Source organism: Rhea americana, unplaced genomic scaffold, assembly GCF_003343005.1.
Source record: "Rhea americana isolate MKP2758 unplaced genomic scaffold, rheAme1 scaffold_11, whole genome shotgun sequence".
NCBI classification, from domain to species: Eukaryota; Metazoa; Chordata; class Aves; order Rheiformes; family Rheidae; genus Rhea; species Rhea americana.
Window position 1 is genome coordinate 1,346,449 of NW_028185150.1, and position 22,830 is coordinate 1,369,278.

The 22,830-nt window shown below is 35.5% G+C and overlaps 1 protein-coding gene across 2 annotated transcripts in view; it reads left to right on the forward strand.

Annotated features, from left to right (window-relative positions):
- The window catches only part of LOC146601019 (contactin-associated protein-like 4), a 230,671-nt gene that overhangs the window by 194,939 nt on the left and 12,902 nt on the right, over positions 1-22,830 (forward strand). For both annotated transcript variants that reach the window (XM_085312730.1, XM_085312739.1), the window contains exons 15-20: positions 1,278-1,405; positions 9,457-9,627; positions 15,071-15,289; positions 18,587-18,826; positions 20,321-20,545; positions 22,002-22,135. In XM_085312730.1, the coding sequence (XP_085168856.1) occupies positions 1,278-1,405; positions 9,457-9,627; positions 15,071-15,289; positions 18,587-18,826; positions 20,321-20,545; positions 22,002-22,135 (1,117 nt within the window). The remainder of the gene's footprint in view (positions 1-1,277; positions 1,406-9,456; positions 9,628-15,070; positions 15,290-18,586; positions 18,827-20,320; positions 20,546-22,001; positions 22,136-22,830) is intronic.

Sequence of the window (22,830 nt, forward strand, 5' to 3'; positions counted from 1 at the left end):
AAAGAAAGAAAGAAAGAAAGAAAGAAAGAAATCTTTTCCTAAAGATCTCTGAAAAGGCAGATCCTCTCTGCAAAGGAGGTAAGGCAGTTTCCTCTCTGTTGCCTTTTATTTGGAACATAGTTTTATGACAAGTAAATACTTTCACCGGATTTTATCTTTATGAGGTGCARTATCTCACCTCATCAAAAATTAATATAAAAGTTGTTTTTGAGKGTTTTAAGTGGTGGTGCAAAATGGATAGACACAAATTACCTGTGAGGAAAAGATTAGTGATGATAGTAAGGATAAGAGAAAAAAACCACTCATTTCATTCAGCCATAGGAGGGAATCTCTTCGCACTCTCTCAGTGTCAACGTGTATAGAAGGCTGAGAGACTGGATTGCTAAACCTGACTATACTCCCCAAAAGACTTGGCTTGCTGGCTGAGGTGTATGTCTAGTGTTTAATCTCTGAGCAGTGTGAATTCCAGATCATCTCCCCTCTGTTTTCTTATTGCGTCTCTGAGCTATTTTCTTTGTCCATTAAAGGAGGATTCAGTTAGAAATAGATTGAGTGGAAGGACTGAATTTTCCACAATGATCCTGGGTGATTAAACGTTTCCATACATTCAGTGAAAGCAATTTTAGGGCCAGCACTGCTGTTTTATGAAATTCAGTAGTTCAGTTCTGAGACTAAGTTAATGAAGATATTAAACAAAGAATTCTAAGATCAGAAGTACTGTGCATGTGCTTAGAGTGCTAAACTGCATATTTCCTTTTCTGCAAGTTATGTATTTGAAGCATATGCCGCTTTTGCTGTATACTCAGCATGACCTCTCATTTTTCTATGTGATTGTTTTAAACCTCTTCAAAGTAGAAAAGAAAAAAAAATCATTAAACTTATTTTAAAGCTATATTAAGTCTTTTAGTATTCAAAATGAAGAAATAGGCCATGATAGATGTAATACTTCTTCAGCAATGTGAAATTATTGACATGTGCATATACATTGATTTAGACAGCCAGTTAGCTGCTTGATTATGTCAAATACACTATCTTGTGCTTTTGCAAATGAGCACAACCATAAACGTGCCCACTTCTCAAGCAGCTCCTCTCAGTCCTCTGAATGACCACAATATCAATACCAAAGCACAAAAGTGTATGCTCACATTTGTGTTCACAGTCACCCTTACTTGTTCTTTTCTGAGAATTCTTTCTTCTTCCCCCCAAATGTATCAATAGTAAGGAAATGTATTTATCATAAACATTCAGGAGAGTTCTGGCTTCATTTTACCTTTCAGGACTAACGATACTGGATTCCTCTCCTACAAGGACCATCTACCAGTAACTGAAATTGTGATCACAGATACTGACAGACCTAACTCTGAAGCAGCTTACAAGCTTGGGCCTTTGCTTTGCCGGGGTGATAGTAAGTAAATGCAGAGTTGTGCTAAGTAACGACGGGTTTTGATAATGATAAATTTTAAATGTTGTGTGCTAAACAGGCTAAGATAATGCTTATCCATCCAGTTTTTGGACTAGTTAGAAAGGAAAAAGCCAAAATTAGAAACCCAGATAGAATTTTTAAAATATACATTTATAAGCATATATATTGGTAGTGAAGACAGGAACAGTTAGTATAGTTTTCAAATAGACATTTTGAGGACAAACTCCGGCATTTTTGTGTGATTTCAATTCAGTTATGAATTAAACATTACATGAAGAAGAATTAATAGTTATTTACCGTATCTCAGGAGAAAAAAGCTCATTTCTAGATATGTATGCCTCTGTCAYCAAACCTTGTGTGTTAATTCCTCTGAGTATCTGTGCAAATAAGAAAACTGTACTAAGGGAGATTAGGTCACTATACACTGTATTTATGAGCAAAATTTCAACTCTAAGAATTTAAAAATTCATAACATATCTAGCAGTTCAAAAAGAAAAGCTAGTATATGCTGAAAATGTATGTACAGCAACTAGAACAAAATCAGGTCTGAARAATCACTGAAAGGTAATAAGAAAACTGGAGAAAATTTAGTACTTATTGAAGATTTATGATGACATTTATGACCTCATCAATTAACATTTCCTGTCAAAGAACATAGATCTATTTTATATTCAGTAATAAACGATTGAACAAAATTCTATGACTGCTAATATTGTAATCAAAATGAGGAGAAACAAAATATAGGTCATCCTAAAAATCTTGACTAATGAATTGAAGGGACAGGATTTTTGTCTGTAGTTTAGGCAAGGGTTAAATATATTTAATAAACTTCATTTTTTTCATCAAACATTATCCTATTAATTTTCATGAATCTCACTATTGCTTCAAATAATTACAAATTACTATTTTTATTTGTTGTGTGATTGTCCTCTTTCATCACATGACATGTTTGTTTTTCAAATTTCTTCAGCCTTTATGAATAAAGGGAAATGAATACCTATAAAGAAATACTGAGGCTTACTCAAGAGACTGCAGATATAAATGCATAGGAATCAGAGTGTGTTTATTTTTATGTCATCTCTGCTTTCATTCCTGTGACTTGTCAGGGTGATTATGCCTGAAAGATTTGTTAACAGATGTGTATTAACAGCAGCGCATTCTAATTTTCTTATGAAAATTCATAAGGCTCAAAAATACAGTTTAGAGCTTCGTTTTTACTTCTTTGAAACCTGAATGTGAAATAACTGATTATTTATGCTCCCTGTCACAGAAGTGTTAAATCATGGAGATATGATACAGGATAATTCAGACTGGAAGGTTCCTTACGAGGTATTTAGCCCACTATCCTGCTCATAGCAGGGTCAGACATGAGACTAGACAAAGCTGCTCAAGGCTGTGTCCTGTTGAGGCTTGAGAACCTCCAAGGATGGAGCCTGCACAAGGTCTCTGGGCAGCCTGCTCCACTGCTTCACTGTCCTCATGGGGGAAAAATGTTTTTCTTTATATCCATTCTGAACGTCTCTTGTTTCAACTTATGGCTATCATTTCCCATCCTCCTGCCACGCACCACTGGGAAGGGCCTGGCTCCACCTTCTTGATGACCTCCCTGTAGGCTTTAGGGGGCTGCCGAGAGGTCCTCCCAGAGCCATCCCTTCTCCAGGCTGGACCAGCCCTGTCCCTCAGCCTGCAGGTCAGGGCAAGTGCTCCAGACCTCTCCAGTGTGGCACCCCTCCACTGAACTTGCTCCAGTTTATCCRTGTCTTTCCTGTGCTGGGAAAAGCACAGGACYCRGCTTGTAGATACGGTCTCACGAGTGCTGAGCAGCAGGCACAGCCACATCCTTCAACAGCCTGGCCTGTGCCCAGCTCGCAGCCCACCAGGGCCCTGGGACCTCTCAGCAGAGCTGCCCCAACCCCACAGTGCCCAGCCTGTGTCGCTCAAGGGGCTCTTCCTTCCCAGGACAGGACTTGGCATTCTCCCTATTCATAAGGTCAGCTCGTTCCTCTGTTCTGCCTAGGTCCCTCTGGATGGCAATTCTGCCCTCAAGGCTGTTGACTGGTGATCCTGGTTTGGTAACATTTGCAAAAAATAATACTGAGATGTGCTGTAGTTTAGGAATAGATGGTGTTTGGTATTTACATTAAAAAATTGCACAGCAAAAGAATCAGGGACAATAACAAAAATGGAGAGGAAGTACTTATAGTTCATCTACTACTACTAAGTGTGGAAAATTTCCATCTCACTGCTTACAAGTTTCCAGCCATTACTAATTATGTAACCTGACCTCAATTATCACAAATCTTAAAACATGGATCCCAACTAGCTTTCCCTGATGCATCATTAAAATATACACACAGTACTGACACCCACTGACCTCCCTGCCTTTATTTGATATTTTCTTAGTCTGAGTGATTGAATAGCTATAAAATTTCATAGTGATGCTAAAAGATCACAGTGTTTCTAGACAAGCTACTGTAGAGAACTAATATATCATGAGGAGCAGTACAAGAAGAAGTCAAAGCCTGAATGTCAGAAAAATAGTTTTATAATGTCAGACAGTATTATAGAGCTTGACTTTGGGGAAGCAATTTGGGATTGAAATAATCTCAGTGAGAAGACCTTTCYGATTATGACAGTTAACGGTAATAAAACAGCAAAACCTTGAAAAAGAACATTCAGTTAGGTTGTTTAATAGGAACAGTAAGAATGATATTTTTTCAGATAATTTTAGTATACCATTTCAGATAATTTTAATATACCCTTAAGACAAAAATGGTAAGAGATGGCATAATTTTAGGGAGGTAGGGACTAAAATTTGAGAAAACAATACAGAATTTCTTAAGGAAAAAGAATGTGTAATTATAGACTTGTGACATTAGAAAAAGGCAAGGTACTGAATAAAAGTAATAATACTAGAATRTTTTAACATATTTACTAGAAATTCTTTATTACGCTCTTTATATTGCCTTTTAATTTTTTGTAGTACACTACAATATGTCTAACAAATTATATGTCAGCATTGCTGGTATCAGATTTGAAATGGTAACTAGATTTAATAGCTATACTTAATCTGTGATCAACGGAGTAGGAAAATTGGATGAATTTTTAAGCATGCAAAGACAAAAGAAACCTCTAGGCTATTAGTAGATAGAAAAAAAAAAAACTTGAATACTAATGATTTTGAAAAGTCTGCCCTTATAGTCTTTCTTTATTAGAATTTTATCAACATACGGCTTTTGCTCAAATATTGAAAAAATCATGAAAAATATCTCTTTTTTGGTCAGAAAGTTTGCTTTCTTGTAAGAGTTTGGTGAAAACTCTCTGATATATTACTAGCAGGTTTCAGTAAACATTGGAAAATATAAGTATTTCCCAAAGACTGGAAGAAAACTCATATGCYGATATTATGGATAATAGTTGAGTGATTATAATCTTTCATCACGGAATTGATTCCTGGACCAAAAATAAGATTGTTGATGTAGATCTTAATTGAATGAAATATAATATAAGGATAATGCAGTATAATATAAGGGCAATATACTGTTCATTGTAAGTTTATATATGAGTGAACTTGGTCAAACTTTTGAGAGACTAGTATTATGTAAAAGCATAGTGATGATGTAAGGTACTTGGAATCCAGTAAGACCCTTGGTGGATTATCAMATGCTTTGTTGAATGCAATGTGTTAGAAACACACAAATTCAATTGCAAACAGATAATGCAAGTAGATAATCAATTCATTCTGAATTCCCACTTTGACATTTGTATATACATATATATATGTCTAACGTTCTTTAATGGACATGAATGGTTGATAGGTTTAGAAACCCACTGTATTAATGTTATAGATGATATCTTTACCGATGGCAGCACACTAACTTTCTAAGTTGATCATCAGCCAGGTCTGTTCCTCTTGCTTACAGCAGCCCCAGAGCTCARGGCATGTCTCTTTGTTAATGACAGATGTCTGTGTACTCAGTGTCCACCTGTTCTTCATGTTTAGCTTATCAATGGCAGTTCGTTTAGTCCAAACCTAGGTGTAGTCCACACTATTTTGGCCCCTTTTACTGTTTTCTAGGTAGTTAGTAAAATAGTTTAGTACAAGTCTATGCCTAAAAWTTTTAACTGTGTAAATACAATCTAGGATTGCACTAAGGGGCTGAGAGGTGCATCTTTCAGTGAAAGTCTCACAAGCTCAGACCGTCTGCTTAACTCAGATGAAGTCTGAGGCATTATGTTCAATTTATATGGAGTCTTTCACATAGAAAGTACTTGAAAATAATGGTTTTTGAAGTCATGAGAGAAAATCAGACAAAGATCTAATTGCTGGGATTTGAAGCTGGGGAAATGGARTGAGCATGTGTGCATACATAAGCATATAACATGATAGTAAGAGCAATCATGGATTTCCCATCAATGGATAATTTATTTTTAATACAGATTGAGGATTTTTCCTAGAGTAAATGGTCTTTTTCAAATAGGAATTTATTCAGGGAAGTTATACAGCCTATGTTATATGGGAAGTCAGACTAGATGATCACAGTTTTCCCTTCTGGTCTTTTAATCTGTGACTTTTATAATAAGCTGCAATGTAGTGGAGCTGAAAGTACTGATACAGATGAGGCAGCTGTATTCCACAAATTCTCAAAGGCAAACAGTTGCCAGCTGGCCAGAGTTTAGCTTTATAAGAAGCAATTTGCACACTTCTCAGTAATTCTGCCCTCCTTATTGCTGTGCTGAGTGAAGTGAAGTTTTACACATAGCAACACTGACAGGCAAATATGAAGAAAATAAATATAACTCAATCATGTGACAGATCATGATTATTTTCTTGCCGTATTTTGCACAGGAGTGCAGCAAAGCAGCATCCCTCTACCCCCACCCACAAAGCCATTAGCATACGAAGAGTATAATCACATAAGTTAAAGATCAGTTTAAGAGGCAAGACAAAAAGCAGCAGACGAAAGGCAACWGGATAAATCCAGACCTAGTAATTTCATTGAGATCAGTCAAGTTGAACTGTTTATATTCWATGCTAATAGGATCCACAATTTACAGTGAGCACACTTTGTGCAGTATTACCTTTCTATATTATTACTACAGTGCATTTATAAACTAATCATGGTAACATTTCAATGAAGTTCAAAGATCCTGTTGACATAGCTGGGGCCAGAAGTTGGCTCTTGCATAGAAGAGCACTTTGTGTTGGAAGCTCTCTGGGAGTCACACAACATCCTTCTCAGGGAGAATATGGGAAACCTGAAAGGCAGATCAAATAAAGCATCATCTCAAACAAAATAACCTGTTTGAGAACTCAGCAAGGACCTCCAAGCTAACAACAGTGTGCTTTAATTACATCTCTCTATAGAAGATAACCAATATTTTGTGTGTCATGTCAGTTAGAGATTTGTTCTGTTTTGAGGAGAAGGGAGGATAATCAAAAAATATTTATAGAAATTATTGCTCTGCAACATGAGAACGGTACATTTTTTCTTACTAAAAATACTGTGTTAATTCCCCTGCCTCTCCACTAACATTTATCCCTGCTGGAGTTTCATACTACAAGAATGAATGACACAACACTTAAAAGTATCAACACAAAATTGTTAAAATAATGATAAATTTCTATTTTGATGAAAGACTTGGAGTGCTCTACTATATACATTTACACAATTGTTTTGGAAGAATCATTTTTATCATCTTGGAAACATTCAMTTGGCTAATTTATCTGTCTCATTCTCATTTTCCCCCTTTTCACATTACATTTTCAAGTTGGTATATGCCAAACACTAAAGTAATTTTTCAACATATATAATGCTWCTTTTTTATTTATAACAAACAAGACTGTCTTCTGCTTTGCTTTTTTAATTCATAGGAAGACTATAGTCTTCCTACTCAGATAAAATGCTAAATACTATTGATTTCTTATCTACATGGTGATTGTCAGTTCCAGAAAACTCAGCAGGAGACAGTGAGACAAATGCTGAAAAATGAAGAWTTTTTTTTTCCTACCCTGCTTTACAGCATAAGATACTCTGTAATACACTTTCCATAGATGTATATTTAGCCTGTTTTATTCACATAGTACCATAGCATTCATAAACCACATAATTTTCAGGACTGAGGAAAAGAGCAATTGGAGAAGTCAGATGAAATTAAGACATGAAGAATAAAAATTCTCGTTTTAAGAACAGTTTTGAGAGTCTTGATATAAAAATAAAATTGTCAAAAAGAGAGGGAGAATTCAACCTACCCTTTAGGTCACTGTATTTCAGCAGTGCATTTGACTTTCCCAACCTCTGCCTCCCACAAGGACTCCAGTCGGATCAGCAAGGATCGTTCAAATGCTTCACTGAAGCTAATTGTATCATTACTCTACCGGACTGTTGCTGYTGCTATTGTTTCTCTTCTAATTACTAGCAATGTTTTACCAATTTTGTATAAATTACTAGTATTAAACTTCCCATTGTGTTTGAATTACTGGTAACAGCCAGCCCATTGTTTTCTAAATAGCTGTTATATTCTTGAGTCATAGTTGCAGCCAAGTTCTGCTCTGTGGGAGCCATGACCTGAAACATTTGAGAAACATGGGCTTAAAAATGATTCCAGTGCGTGAGGCTGTTGTCTTCAGCTCCTGGTGTTTTGCACAAAATGATAAGCTTCCTTCCGTGGCTGCCACSGGAGGAGCCCGTCGTACAGTGGGGGAGAGCGAGGTGCAAAGCTTCTCTTTGCTCTCCCAGCCCTGAGCCATCTGTTCACAGCTCCGGCCTACCATGCAAAAATTGTCCTGATTGCGGCTCTAACTTGTGATGGCTGGCAGAAGTCCCAAGTGCCTAGTGTCGCAGCAAGCAATTGCCAGAATAAAAGCATGTCCTGCCATGCTGCTTTTCTAGGCACAGGATTGGAACCCCGATTAAAACTCTATTAAAAAGTCCAGCGGGGATGCGTGAGGGGACTTCAATTTTCCTTCAGTGAGCTGTGGATCGGGCCTGTTTGTATTGCAGGCTTTGATCCTGCAGTAAGAGAGGAGTTTGCAAGTCTGGGCTTTTTTTCAAAAACTGGGAGTGCCTGGAGCAAAAGTCATATTTTTCCATACTATTTAGAATCAAATCACAGCATTATCAGGAGAATGTGCACTGGCCTCGTTCAATTAGATAAGAAGGTATTGAATGCCTCATTTGATTTAGAAAGCAATGTAGCTTAGTGAAGAGACAGATACATCTGTAAGAATTCAGCAGTAATAACAAGGTATTTCTACTTGAGCAGCATAAAGTAGATAATGTGCTCATTAGACGAGAGTGCTTTTAGAGATTATTACGTACACTTTTTAATAATCAAGACCAAAATCTAGCACATTATGATTAAATGCCAGATTAAAGAAAAATAAAACCAGTGGAACATCTATGTATCTGATCTTGTAACCTCCCATCAAGTAAAGGTGACATATTGGAATCATCATGTAAGAGTGCATATAAATCTCTAAACTGTGGTCAATTTAAAGACAAGCATTGTCATAAAATTTAGATATTTAATTCCTTCTGTAGGAGTTGTTGGGAACTTTATCTTGCTCTATGTTATCTGGTAAATCTTCACTGGACTACAATAACAAGATGACTGCAGTCCTCATGGTGTGGGAAATATATATATAACCACTGTCACAGCAATTGCTTATATCAACTATTGCAGATATAGCACTTCATAAAAAACTGCTACTATTATTTGCCTCTGATAAGGTACATAGGTTCCCCTTTGGAAAATCTAGCTGCCACTGAGATTCCAGGACTTTTGTTTTCCATTAATTGTTTTTGGTTAAATTAATCACTTTAACCACTCTTTCTGAACCGTTCCGTGTTTCCAGGAACCCCTGGTTCTTTCTACTACCTGAATGGGAGCTGTGGGTGGAAGTTAAACCCACTGCATGTTACATCTTCTTCCTTGATCTAGGCATATTTGTTTGCTTAATTGGTTACAAAATTTAAATTGACAATATTAGCTAATGCTGTGTCACTTAATTTTTTGCTCTGATTGACCAGGAGCATTTTGGAATTCAGCTTCCTTCAATACCGAGACTTCCTATCTTCATTTCCCTACTTTTCATGGGGAGCTCAGTGCAGATGTATCATTTTTCTTCAAGACTACTGCTTCCTCAGGAGTGTTCTTAGAAAACTTGGGAATTCAAGACTTCATAAGGATAGAGTTATACTGTAAGTAATGCCACTGAAGGGTTCTTTATTATTTTGTTTTAGCTTTCAATTGAACTAAACTGGAATTCAGTTTAAAGAGGGAATATTTTAAAAATGTTCTCTAGTTTTATTACTGTTGTTGCTACTGTTATTGTAGCGTTTTCATTTCCAAAAATGTCCCAACAGTGAGACTGAATTTAATTTTACAAATGTACCTTCAAAGAGTGTTTCTGCCCTAGAGATTTCTCAGTCTAAGGACACAACGAGCAACGTGTTCAGCCTGCTTACCTGCTTCCTTCCTCCCCTGCCAACCTACCTCCTTCTGGGTTTTAAAGCTAGATCTTACCATGGATGCTGGGAGATTCGATCAGAATAAGAATGTGCAGCTCACTCAGCTGCTGTAGCACCATATCCTAACCTAGTAATACGTTTTCCTATACTCAGGGTGAATGTATCTTCCTTTTTTTCCCTTTTTTCTTTGTACATCGCCAAAGCTCTAGACTTCTATACATGGATAAATTTTTGCTTTAAAATAGAAAAATAAATTACCTTACTCAGTAATATGACTGATGCAGGATGAATGCTTTGTTGACTTGTATTTTAGTCTTCTGTTGTTCATTATTAAAGGAGAATATTTAAAAGGGCAATACAAGAGTGTTATTTCAAAAAAACTCTTGCCTTCATTTTAAATGGCAAATCATTTTAAAAGCTTCGTACTTAACAAGATGTCTCAGAGAGTTCTCGATAATTCTTTTTATCTTATGATTAGAAAGTTCTCATATTTTTACAGATCCATTATGTCAGCACACTGAAGGATTATCTTGTGAAGAAATACAAATAAATGGATACATATTTCATATCATATAAAATAATGCTTTAGTAACAGTAATATATGCTTAGTACAAAACAAAATATTGTTTGCTAGTTTTTTGGCAAGTTTAACAAGTTTAACTTTAATAAGGTTTTGTTACCTTATTGTAACAAAAAAGAAACACTCACTTTATTCTTCTATGGGCAGTTTAATTACAAAACATTCTAACTTAAACTTGATGGATTTGGTTCACGTTGTCTCTAACTGTAATGCTGTATTCAAAATAGACCCTATTTTCAGTAATGATTTTGCCATGTTTATCGATTTTTTGCCATGTATGAATTGCCTTCTGTTATAGTGTTGTAAGTAGGTACTGAACATATTAGCATAATAAACTCAGTGCCACATAACACAAAAAATATTCTGGTTAGCACTTTACTAGTGAAACCATGAAGCAATGAAGATATTCTTGTGTGATAAATTTTCTATTCTCATGAATAATTTAATCATGAGACGGACCATACCCTCATTAGAGGAACTGGAGGAATGCTACTGAGAGGAATTAGTCATCCTCCTCTAACAAAAAAAGTTTTATCCACGTGGTTGATAGAAGATTATATCTCTTTCTTCATGAAAATAGTAAGCAGACAAACCTTTGTCACTGTCCCTTTCATTCATAAGCATCCTTCAGTTGTCAAAATTGCTGAATACTTTTGTTTGTTATCTGACCTGTGCCTCGTGAGGCATGAGGGAAAGTGAAAGGCTTTGCCATGTTGAATTGGTCTCAGTATTGAAAAAAACAAAGTTTATCGCATTGTTGAATAGCACATAGAGATATTTCTTACGTTCAGATGCATTTTAATGTATTCAATAAGTAACATTTTTGTAAATCGTTGGAAGAATTATTTGTACTGAAGGCAGAATTATGTGTTTTCACTGAGGGTAATAAGGGCAGAAATCAATAATACACACTTTTACCATAAGTATCTATGCAAAAAAGAAAAAAAAATGAATCACCTTGAACATTTTGCATTGTATGCGATCATTTATACTTCATCATCATATACTCATTTATAATTTATGTGAATGTAAATCACCAACCTACACTTGATACACGATTAATAGTTGCACGTAAATCAATGTCTTTGATTTGTGTAATAAATAACAATAATGAAAATGTCAGGTGTCAGTATTTAAGATGAGGACATGTTAGAAAAGATTTAAAACTCATTATGTGATTAGTACTTGGCATTCCATACTAGCACAAGGACTTTTTTTAGCATTTTATTGATTGTTCTCAAGCTTTATATCTAATTCTTTTATTTATAACATAATAGTCTTTAGACATTTAAGTCTGTAGCTTTGCTGAAGCAAAAAAGTGTCAAATCAAGACTCAATATAAAATGTGAAATTTGGTGCTGTTCAATTTTATGAACAGTTATAAACATTACAATGCTTCTATGTATAGTATTCTGATTAGCTATTGTGAGAAGGAAGGTGTTCCGAAGATACTGTAAAACACAGAGGAATTGAGTCATTTTGAATAAGACACAACAATTTTTTTACAGAATTATAAGAAATTCAAATTGTTATTTTCTTTTGATTTCCTGATTTTTTGAAAAGATAGCGGCTTTAAGCAACAGGTACTAGATTCAATTCTGAGAGCTTATGTAATACATTTTATTAAATATTTAAGTGACCAAAAAGTCTAAGTAATGCTTTTCTATTTATGAATACTCATTGAAAAATTGTTATTTAAAAGCTATGATTTAAACAGAAACGTAGAGTGGGGCTGTGAACCTACTCACATGTTAGCTTAGAGGAGGAGGTGCAGCTGAATTGGTACCAGTTTTCAAGAGTTTAGTATGCAGCTGCTGTCTCCTTTTGCCCAAATTTGTCATGTATTGTCCAGGCTGAGTGAAAACGAATTATTTCCTCCACTGAAAGTGCTCAGGTTTTGTATTCTGTAGGATATTACCTGGTAATCACTTTCTGCTTCTACATGTGACTGGTATCCTAAATGGTTGTTGATGGCTCTGCTTGCTGTTAGTCGTGTTGGCAGCAGGCAGCCACGATCGCTCTCCGTGATCACCATTGACTGCATCTTCCGCTCCACTTTGCCAATCTATAGCTGTGCTCTGCCTATGTTTGAGTGCACCCAGCCACTTCTCACAGGAGTCCCTGCACTATTTGGACTATTTTTGTTACAATGCAAAGGCAGATGAGAGTCACGGGGCATCTTTGTCGTCAGAAGAAAGTTCCTCAATAAAGACTTTGCATGCTGCTCTGAAAACTGCCAGAGCGCTCTTTGYCCCATGGTCCTTTGTCCCAACATGACAAATTTTGGAATATGGTCGATGTTTCTCCACATCCTGTGGCACTCCTTCCACAAGGGTTTGACCTCTGCACTTACAAATGTCAAATTTCATCCAAATTTACAGTGTAGTTGGCTTAACAGAGTTGTTTAAAATATTGTAAAATGTCAATTGTTTGTATTTATCCTTGGATTTGACATATTCTATTCAGTCTTAGGACACTTCAACAGATACTATTACAGTCACCCTAACTCTTTGGATTTTTTTGGATTGATTCTCTTTTTTCAAGATCATATTATTTTTCTGGTGATACTAACATAATTCATTATTTCATTGGTTATTTCAAAATCTTTATTATGTGTTGTCTTGGCTTTAAGATCTAAGCAGTCACATTGTTTATCAGATCTGTCATTCTAATATGCTATTTGATAGGCACATTCAGTAAGTTCAAAGCAGAATTTGTGTTTTCAGGCTTCACTCCAACAGTATCCAGAGGATTACAAAGACCTCCCTACAGAAGGTAACATTCAGCAGAAATTCTCTCTGCCTGATCACATGGAGTTTCTGTTGCTTTTGTTCTCCTGCTGTGTATGTGGGTTTTTTTTCGCCCCTCAATAAGGGGAGACTGAGCTCTTAACCTTGTCCAAATGAAAGAAGCTTATCCTAAAATCCATTTTGCTAAAGAACTGTTATTAGGCATCTATTATTTCTTATTATTGTACACAGCACTGTTGATTTTTAAGCAGAAGTGATCACTGATTACAGAAGGAGTTCTGTTTAAAAATTGACAGCATGCTATGCCTTATTTATTTCAAAAGTCAAATGCTTTGTGTATTTGTCATTTTATTTTTCTCTCTCAGGTTCAATTCTTAAAGTAAAATATTTCATAATAACCAAATTTTGGGCTTAAGGGATTACAAGCATGTGGCATTAGTCAGTCTAAAGGTTGGCCAAAGTGGATCTAAGTGTTATAAAAGGGTTAAGGTGTCTTTGCAATATGAAAAACAAATCTATTTCATTGGAATCTTATGTATATTTATCAATTCCATAAATTCCATAAATGTTTGAAGAGGTTTAATTTCCCTTAACTTATTCTGATCATATTGCTTTTCTCTCAGAGTTCACTGAAGTGTATGAAAACCTTTCTGTTGGTTTCACTGGATCCTTCTCAGACCTCTATTTCTTTATTTAAATCCTTAATAATTTAAATTGCTAGTAATCCCTTATTTAGAGATTTCTTCATTTAATAAGTTTGTCCTTCAGTGTGCAAAAGAAGTTTCATAGAGAATATTTATAATTTTCAGACTTTTTCATGTATTCCTCCTATTATTATTTAGACATGCAAAATTCAACTATAATTTTTTAGGAATCTGTAAATCCATACAATATGAGAGATGCTTAGGGAATGACTCAGTTTACTTCACCACATAAACAATCTTATAAACTAACTCAGCCTTTATTATATTAGACTACTTGCACAAGTAGGTTTAGAATGGAAAATTTTATGAAAAAATGGATATATGGCCTGCCCGTTCATATCACGTAGCTCTGTCTTCTGCCAAGAGCAGCATCACAGAAGTTGTATCACATTCTGTAGCATCACAGTAGAATGCTGCAAACACAACTATCTTCAAGTAGGTCAATAAGTTTCTGAGTTTTGGTAGTCTGACAACCTATATAGCCATTTTGGACATGGAATTATCCTATCCCTCAGATGAGATCCCATTTTGAAATCTGAACATCTCATAAAAAGAAGTCTAGTGATATTAGGTACATTATGGAACAAATCTGATCTTTCCAAAAACCTACTCTGCTGATTTGGAAAAAAAAATCATTTGTTTCAATAGATATTTCCTTTTATCCAGTGTACATGCTTACTAGATCAAAATTTGTCCTCTGATAGTTGTAGAAATTATGTGAATAAATAACAAAAAATAAGGGGGGCTGGTAGAAAAGGTTGGCTGGATTAAAATAGTGATAAATGAAATTTAAAGTTAAGAATGGTAATCAATTAGCATGCAAGCAGGAGGTGTTTTTTGTCCAAATTGAAAAATGATGAAGCTAGCACGCTCACTATTTCTTGACGTGGTGCTTAGGAGGCCATAAACAGCTTGATTTCCATTCTGCTGCCCAATCAGGGTTATCACTGTCAGTAAGTGTGAAGAATGAGTTTTATGGATAGGTACCATTAAGTCAAGTTTTGCTCTAAAGTGAATAATTTTATCCCATGATAGCCAGTAGGCTAGACATCTTAAAATACTTGACATTTAATGATATTTTTGTGACCCAAGTACTGTGAGATAATTTGAATGAACTGTTAATGATGTCCTCTTTCTAGCTCCATCCGAAGTGATTTTTTCATTTGATGTTGGAAATGGACCTAGTGAAGTTATAGTGCAATCACTCACTTCCTTGAATGACAACCAGTGGCATTATGTGAAGGCTGAACGAAACATCAAAGAGGCATCCTTACAAGTAGATCAGCTTCCTCAAAAGTATCAAGCTGCTCCACCTGATGGGCGTATTCACTTGCAACTCAACAGCCAGCTTTTCGTAGGTAGGCACACATTTCACAGATTCTTTATGAAGATTTTCTTTTTTTTTTAAGTAACCAAACTAGTAGTTATTACTAGATGAGCTTTCAAACATACTATCCTTTTTTTTGAGATTTGTTTAAAGAACAGCTAAAGGATCTGCTCCTCTGGCCTTTATTAACACATTTAATACAATGTTCGGAACATGTTTACTTAATGCTGGAAATGAGAAAAAGGGACTGTTATTTGCTTTCACAGAACCATGAGTAATCTAGATTTGCAGTCTGTTCTGCCTAAACTATGAAAGATTCAAATGAGGAAGTTTATGTGAGCCTTTCGGGCTTTATACTTTAGCATATGTGACATTAATGTATTGAATTTAGATAAACTACTGCAAAAGAGTAATAGTATAACCAAAAATTAATGCTTATTTAAAATAGTGTATACATGTTACATATATGATAGTGTTCTCACTGTAATATTGGCATAATATTTATTCATATGTTTGTGGTATATTCATATGGTATATACTCTAGGGGCATATAAAGACTGCCTTATCTTTAACTATGCCAATAATATAGCTAGATCTACTACGGGACGTGCTAAATGAACTTATTTTTCATTTGCTGGGTGCTGGGGAGGAGGACAGTTAAGGAAAAGAGTGTTATGAAATTGTAGCTAAAAAAAGCTGTGTGCCCTTAAGAACTTCGGTACACTGGGACTGGAATTTTGAACTATGTCTCAAGAAAGCATCAAGAGAAGAAGGAGAGAAAAACAAATCTTGGAAACAAAATGCATTTTTGTAATGGAGGAGGATTCTGTAGCAAAGAAGATAGCCAAGATACAAGCTATAGTGGAGTTAGGAAAAGTCATAAAGTTAGTTTATATTCATAGTAATAACTAGTATATTTAATGGAAGGAACAGGAGTATCTTTCAGTAAGTGATACTGGTATCATTTATTTGCCATACCATATAATTACTATTATGCGAACAGCTAAAGCTACATTCCTTTGATATACAAGAGCTGATCTTTATCGCTAAGAAATAGTCTAATTTTACAGGTTTTCTCAGGTATCTTGTCACCTAGAATTTAGGAAAAGGTTTATGGCAATATGAAGTTCCTTGCTACAGTGAGCTGGTCTCTAGCTTTGCTAGAGCATTGCTTTTCCCAGAAGATCTGGACCTGTTCTAAGCTGTATTYATGGATTCACTTTCCAGTAATCTTTTCTATGAAGTAATTGAATAGACTCTTTTTTGTCAAATAATTGGACCAAAGTAATTTGACTATCTTGTCAAATATTTTGAAATTCCAATAAACTTAAATACGTACATCTCTCATTTGCGAGTGTCAATTTAAAAATTGGTTTGACTTTTATATGCAAGCAAGCAGTCTAGCTTGTTTTCTTCAGATATTGTTCAACTTGAACAACCTGAACAACCTTCACAGGTTTGTACAATTACTTTGAAATAATCTGGAACAGAATTGATAAAAGTTATATTTGTTTGATTTTATTATGTTGTAATACTGTGTTTGAACTTTAACAAAACAAATGACTATARTTTTTTAATCCTTTGTGCCAATGTTTTTCCTGAATATAATTTCTAAAGGTTAGCTACTTCTTCAGCAATTTTCTTGTGAGTAACCTCTTTGTTTCTACAATTGTATTCCTGTTCTGTGGCTCAATGTGGATTTCTAGTTTATTTTTGCTTTTGAGTTAAACTAGTCCATTGGCTTTATATATAAATATATATATATTTGTATAATGTATTTTAATTTTCATCTCTTTAGTCAAATACAATTTTCTTCAGTATAGAGAGTCATCAGACTACTCTTTGACTACTTCTACTTATGGTTGACTGGTACATTCATTACTCCGTGCTCAAACTTGTCTACTGAAGCTAGTGAAAGAATATAAGGAACATGAAACATACCGTGTCAGAAGACATTAGCAGAGACATATTTTATTTAAGTATTATCTTGTTTGCTTAGTACCTGCTATAGTTACCTATCAGTCATTTACAAACTTACCAGACCTTTGATTTCTTCAGGCTAACAGCCTCTGACCTCCTTGCTAAGTGTAAACCCTGTAGTTTTCCAAAAGCTATCAACAAAAGCCTAAAGCTGCCATCAAAATCCTGATTTTAACAGAGGTAACATAGAGAAAACTTTCTCATTGTTATGTGGTTTTGTGCCATTTTATCCGTAAAAAACTGAATAGCTATGTCAAGGTACCAAGTACAAATAAAACTAGTACTCTAATATATATATATAAATGTAATATGCTTATAGACCAATCTGTGCTGCACAGACCTTATGATGTTTTGAAGATCAATATAGAGAAGTTAAAACACACAGAAAAAAATTGGAATGGTTTGTCCTGTTTYTTTTTACCTAGTATGATGTCACCGCTAGAACTGCAACATGCACAAGGTTTAAGAAATTAAGACGGTAAAGCACTATCATTCCATTTTGTAACAAGAAACTGAGGAACAGAGAGACTAAGGCTGGCTCTGCCTTGCAAGGTACACACTGCAGGCTGAAGAGCAAGTTTCAGCCCACTGATTCAATAAACTATCTGTCTTTCTTTTGCCAGATCTCAATGTTACTTTGTCAAGGTAGAGGAAAGACTGGAATTGGCTGAAGTGACCACACTGAACCATATGTGTCCAGACCTTCCTATTTTCTGGATGAGAGTTTGTCTCTCGGGGCTGAGCGTGTTAAAGCTCTTCCTCCTGTAAAGGTGTCTCACGCTTAGAGACAATTCCTGAAGATCATTAGCATTTGAACAAGATGGGGCAAACTCAGACTTGTAGGCAGAACCAGACCCTAGGTGACAATGTACAAACACATACTAGATGACTTTCCCAAAATCACTGAAGAGGTAGAACCATGGCATCTAGGATCTCATGTTAGTGCCCCAGCCATGGGAACTCAGCTCCCTTCTGCAGTCAGAGCTCACTTCCTCCTCTTTCTCCCTTCCCCTCTCCCTCTAGCTCCCCCTCACCCTCTCTTTTTCCACTAGCCTTGCTGAAAAAAACCTCTAAATTCTGGGTGTGACTCCTTCGTGAGTTAGTACAACTATGCGTCATTACTCAGTATCTTTACTGTGAAAAATCCTTGTTTTCCATTAAAAGCTTCAGGAGTTCACTGTAATTACCTAACTAAAAATGTAATCAGATATGCTTTTAGAACTATTTATAAATATTATCACATGTTTGGGCATGTGTCTTAGGAACTCATAATGGACTGTAAAACATAAAGAGTTTTTTACACATCAGTTCTTTTCAATTTTTGAAAGCTCCTGTGTATCTATTTCAGGTGGGACAGCATCCAGGCAGAAAGGATTTTTGGGATGCATTCGTTCTCTGCACTTAAATGGAATAGCCCTTGATCTGGAAGAGAGAGCAAAGATAACGCCAGGAGTGGAGCCAGGCTGTCCCGGACATTGTAGCAGCTACGGTAACCTGTGTCACAATGGAGGAAAATGTAGAGAAAAATACAGTGGATTTTCTTGTGACTGCACTTTCTCTGCTTACACTGGGCCATTCTGTAAGAAAGGCAAGCATGTCTTTTAATTTTATGACTTATTAAAGATAGAACCATACAGTCTAGAACAAGATCTTTATCACCTTTTAAAGATATGCTTAAATACTTGCAAAATATTTCTGAGTGAGTTTAACTTAGTATAGAGAAATGTTCAACTGATTTTTGTAGCAGCTGTTCCTACCTTTAACACTGTCATGAATTTTCCAGAGAAGTATACTCAACATATACCATTTAAAGCAGACATCACACTATCCAAGAGGATCAGCATATTATCTATAATGTTATGCAATGGTTTTGAAACTTTTATATTTTACTACAATTATCAATACTTTCAGATTTCTCTTTCAATTCTTAATTTCAAAACTGGGACTAAATTTGAAAACAGACCAAAAAGCAGAAAATCCCCAAACTGATTTTTACTCTAAGAGGTAAGTGAGATCATGGGAAACAGGATTGAGCTCATCTTGCCAGTTATTTTAAAAGAATTCTTTGCTATGGTGTTATCCTGATGGGTGATCACAAGTCACCAAGCTTAACTTTTAAGAGTGGAAATTYGTCTAGAACTTTTACTCTTTGTGAATAATTCTTGTCTTCCAAAGGCAGCTTGCTTCCTTCATGTATTAAGGCTTAAATGCCGTAACTCCTTGCTCCTATAAATCAGTGAGCAAGGCATCAGTCCACCCGTTGAAAAAACACCACTGCCACCGCAAGGATACAGGACTCATGTGAAGTCCTTCCATATCTGTCACTGTGGAGCTAGTGCCACTCACTGAGAAATGAAACCGTCTTCTGTCCCAACACACAGCGAGAGAGGCTGGTGGTCAAACTCGCTGTTTATTATTCTGTAGAGCCTGAGTGGTCCTGTAGCTGAAAGTGAGGGGTGACCTGTAATAACATCAGTCACCCTCTGTCGATATAGTGAGTCAGATTACAATAATTTCCCAAATRTGTCACAAGTGTGGAGGCTATGTGCAAAAACAATATAGTCCAAGACAGTGACTTTTAGCTGGAAAATTTTGTGAGGAGAAACAGAGACAAAGAGACCCTCTATGAATGCCTCTTCTGTGAGAAGACTGTAACCCAGTTTGTATTCTCCTTTTCCTTTCTCCTATCTGATCTATCTCTCCCAGTGCTTTAGGTGTGGTGTATTTGTGCTTCCTCCCCCCACACCCATTTCTCTGTAGGAACAGTAGACAAAGGCAAGACGACATAGACATACGGGCCTGACAATATGGATAAACAGGAAAAAAACAGAAGGCATATTCAAACCCAGACAAAAAGAAACTCTTCTTCGTACAACAGATAGATAATCTGCTTATTTAGCTGGGTGTTTGGTGCARGAGGAGTCTATTATTCTTTACAGTCCTGAATAGTAGTTCCATTAATATTTCTTTTTCAGCTTTATCATTATAACTAARTACTTTTTATTCTTTCTGTGGTGGAAAAAGAAAAAAGCCTTATTATTATTTTGCATGATATTTAAAAGTGAATTGCCTGTTGTTTCAGAGATCTCAGCCTATTTTGCAACTGGCACTTCTGTGACATACAATTTTCAAGAATACTACACCTTAGCTAAAAATTCCAGTTCTCATGCCTCTTCTTTCTACGCTGACATGACACTGAACAGAGAGGCAATTACGTTTACCTTCCGAACAACACGGACGCCAAGCTTACTGCTTTATGTCAGCTCCTTCTACAACGAATATCTCTCGGTCATTCTCACCAAAAACGGTGAGTGTTCAGCTAGACTGTGYGGAAACACTGACAGACCTCATAGCTGCCAACCCAGGTTCATTCTGATTCCTGGGCCTGAATCACAAATGAAGGATTGTCCTGTTGTTGCTTTAGATGGTGGATTTATTTTTCAGCTGTACCAAGTAGTGTCTTCTACCTGAAAATTGCTGCAGCCACACTCTAATATTTCCTCTTACTGTAATTCAAATTTTTACTGCATTTTTTTAAATGCCATCAGTAAAAAATATTATTTCTGGAAATCCTTTAGAAATGCAGTAAAATATTTCAGATTACATTTTTTGCAAGCTTCAAAGTTGAGACAAAGTACATCTGCTGTGTCCATTATACACATACAAAGTACCAAATATTTATGATAAACAATGATATGAAGTACTTTTTAAAACCATATCACCCATTTTCCAAATGAATTAAAGGCCGTTTTGTTCAGCTATTATTGTAGACTAATTGTATTCCTGGTGAAAATACATGTAACGTAATTGATGTCAGATGACCTGTGTCCATTTCAGCCAAGCATCAAATTTTATTCAGTCTTTGTTTTCCATTCTTTCCGCTTGTCTTTTAATTTCTGAATGCTTGTTTTCCTTGTCTTACATCTGGCTAAAATCTTCATTTTTTGAATTAAAATGAAATCAGATTAAATGAAATCCTTGAGTTTGTCCAAAAAAATTATAGCAAGTTCTGACCATTCGAGTCACACGGGTCACATGCTGAAAGGGACTGTGACTTTTCTGGATATGCATTTGGATGTGGAATAGTACCGGGATGTCTTCCCCATCATGTGAGGTAGAACACGCGTTACTCATGAGAGGCCGAGCTCTGCTCGTGTTTTCTTATAGTGATCTCTGTCTTGCTTTCTAGAAAGTTGCTGTCCATCTATGACTGATACGAAGTCTCTGATCTGGTGTGGAATAGTCTGTATATGTGCTATATGTGCAGGGACAGTATACTAAGAGTTAACACAGAGAAATAGAAAGTGAGAATGATTTGTCAACTGGTCAGAGACTTTAGAGCTCTGAACAATGTAAACATTATTCAAGAACAGTGTTATTAAGGTAATAAGATGAGTTTTATATGATAAATCATACTGATATTAGCTATCAGGCCAACTCTTTCTGTCTGAGCTGAATTTTAAAAATACATAAATAAATTGCTGCACATTTTTACTCTTTAAGTCATTATCCAGACTTGCTACAGCTTATGATTATCTTTAGTATTACTTCGCACTTCCAATATTTCTATTTATTTTCCTGTTACATTCTTTCATTTCTTAGTTATGTCAATTTCTATTAGTTAAGTTGATCCCTCTAAAAAATAAGATATTTATCTCACGATTGTACCCTACAAATGTGCATGTRAAAATGGAAGAATTATGTATTATGTATACCATCTGTTTTGTACATAGTTTAATATGCCATTTTACCAATCCCTGCAGGAAGTTTACAGATTAGGTATAAGCTAGACAGCTATCAAGATCCTGATGTCTTCAATATCAATTTCAAAAGCCTGGCTGATGGACAATTGCAACACGTGAAGATTAACAGAGAAGAGGAAATTCTCTTTGTAGAGGTAATTCAATTAAGCAAAAANAGTGGATTGTCATCAAAAAGTACAAAACACAAAGTAAAATGACATAAAAACAATGAAAAATACCCCAAAATAAACTGTGTTTTAGCAGCTCAAATAAATAAAGTGAAACGTAGCACATTCATGTTGAGCATTAGTGTAAGCCTCAATTAGGCATTCTCTTTGATGTCTATCTTTTCTATTAAAAGGCCAATTTTCTATAAAAAAGGTCCGTTCTTCCTCATTGTTTTAAAAGAGAATACAATTAATTGCATTATGGCTAAACCTTCAAAATTTGTAAAATGGGGATCACTTCTTACTCCTTTGGGGTCTTGTGTTTTGTTTTCTTCCTTAAAATAAAGTATCAAACAACAATTCAGACACGTTACCACTTAGATCATAATTTAAGGTTGCTTGTCTAATTCTACCAGCTCCTTTTTACGTTAAAGGAATATGAATATTAAGGAAAAAAAAATCAAGAAAAWTTTGGATTTTGTTTTTTGCATTATTTTTGATGAAATTGGATGATAAGATGGAAATATTTAATATTCTACTTCTAGATACTAATATATTAAAAGCCTTAACTTTAAAATAAATGTTAAAAAAATGAATGTTAGTGTTTTGGAGCAAGAGTGGAATTTGCATAATTATGTACTAGTGCAAGGCTTAAAGGCAAGTTGTTCTAGAGGGATCATGGG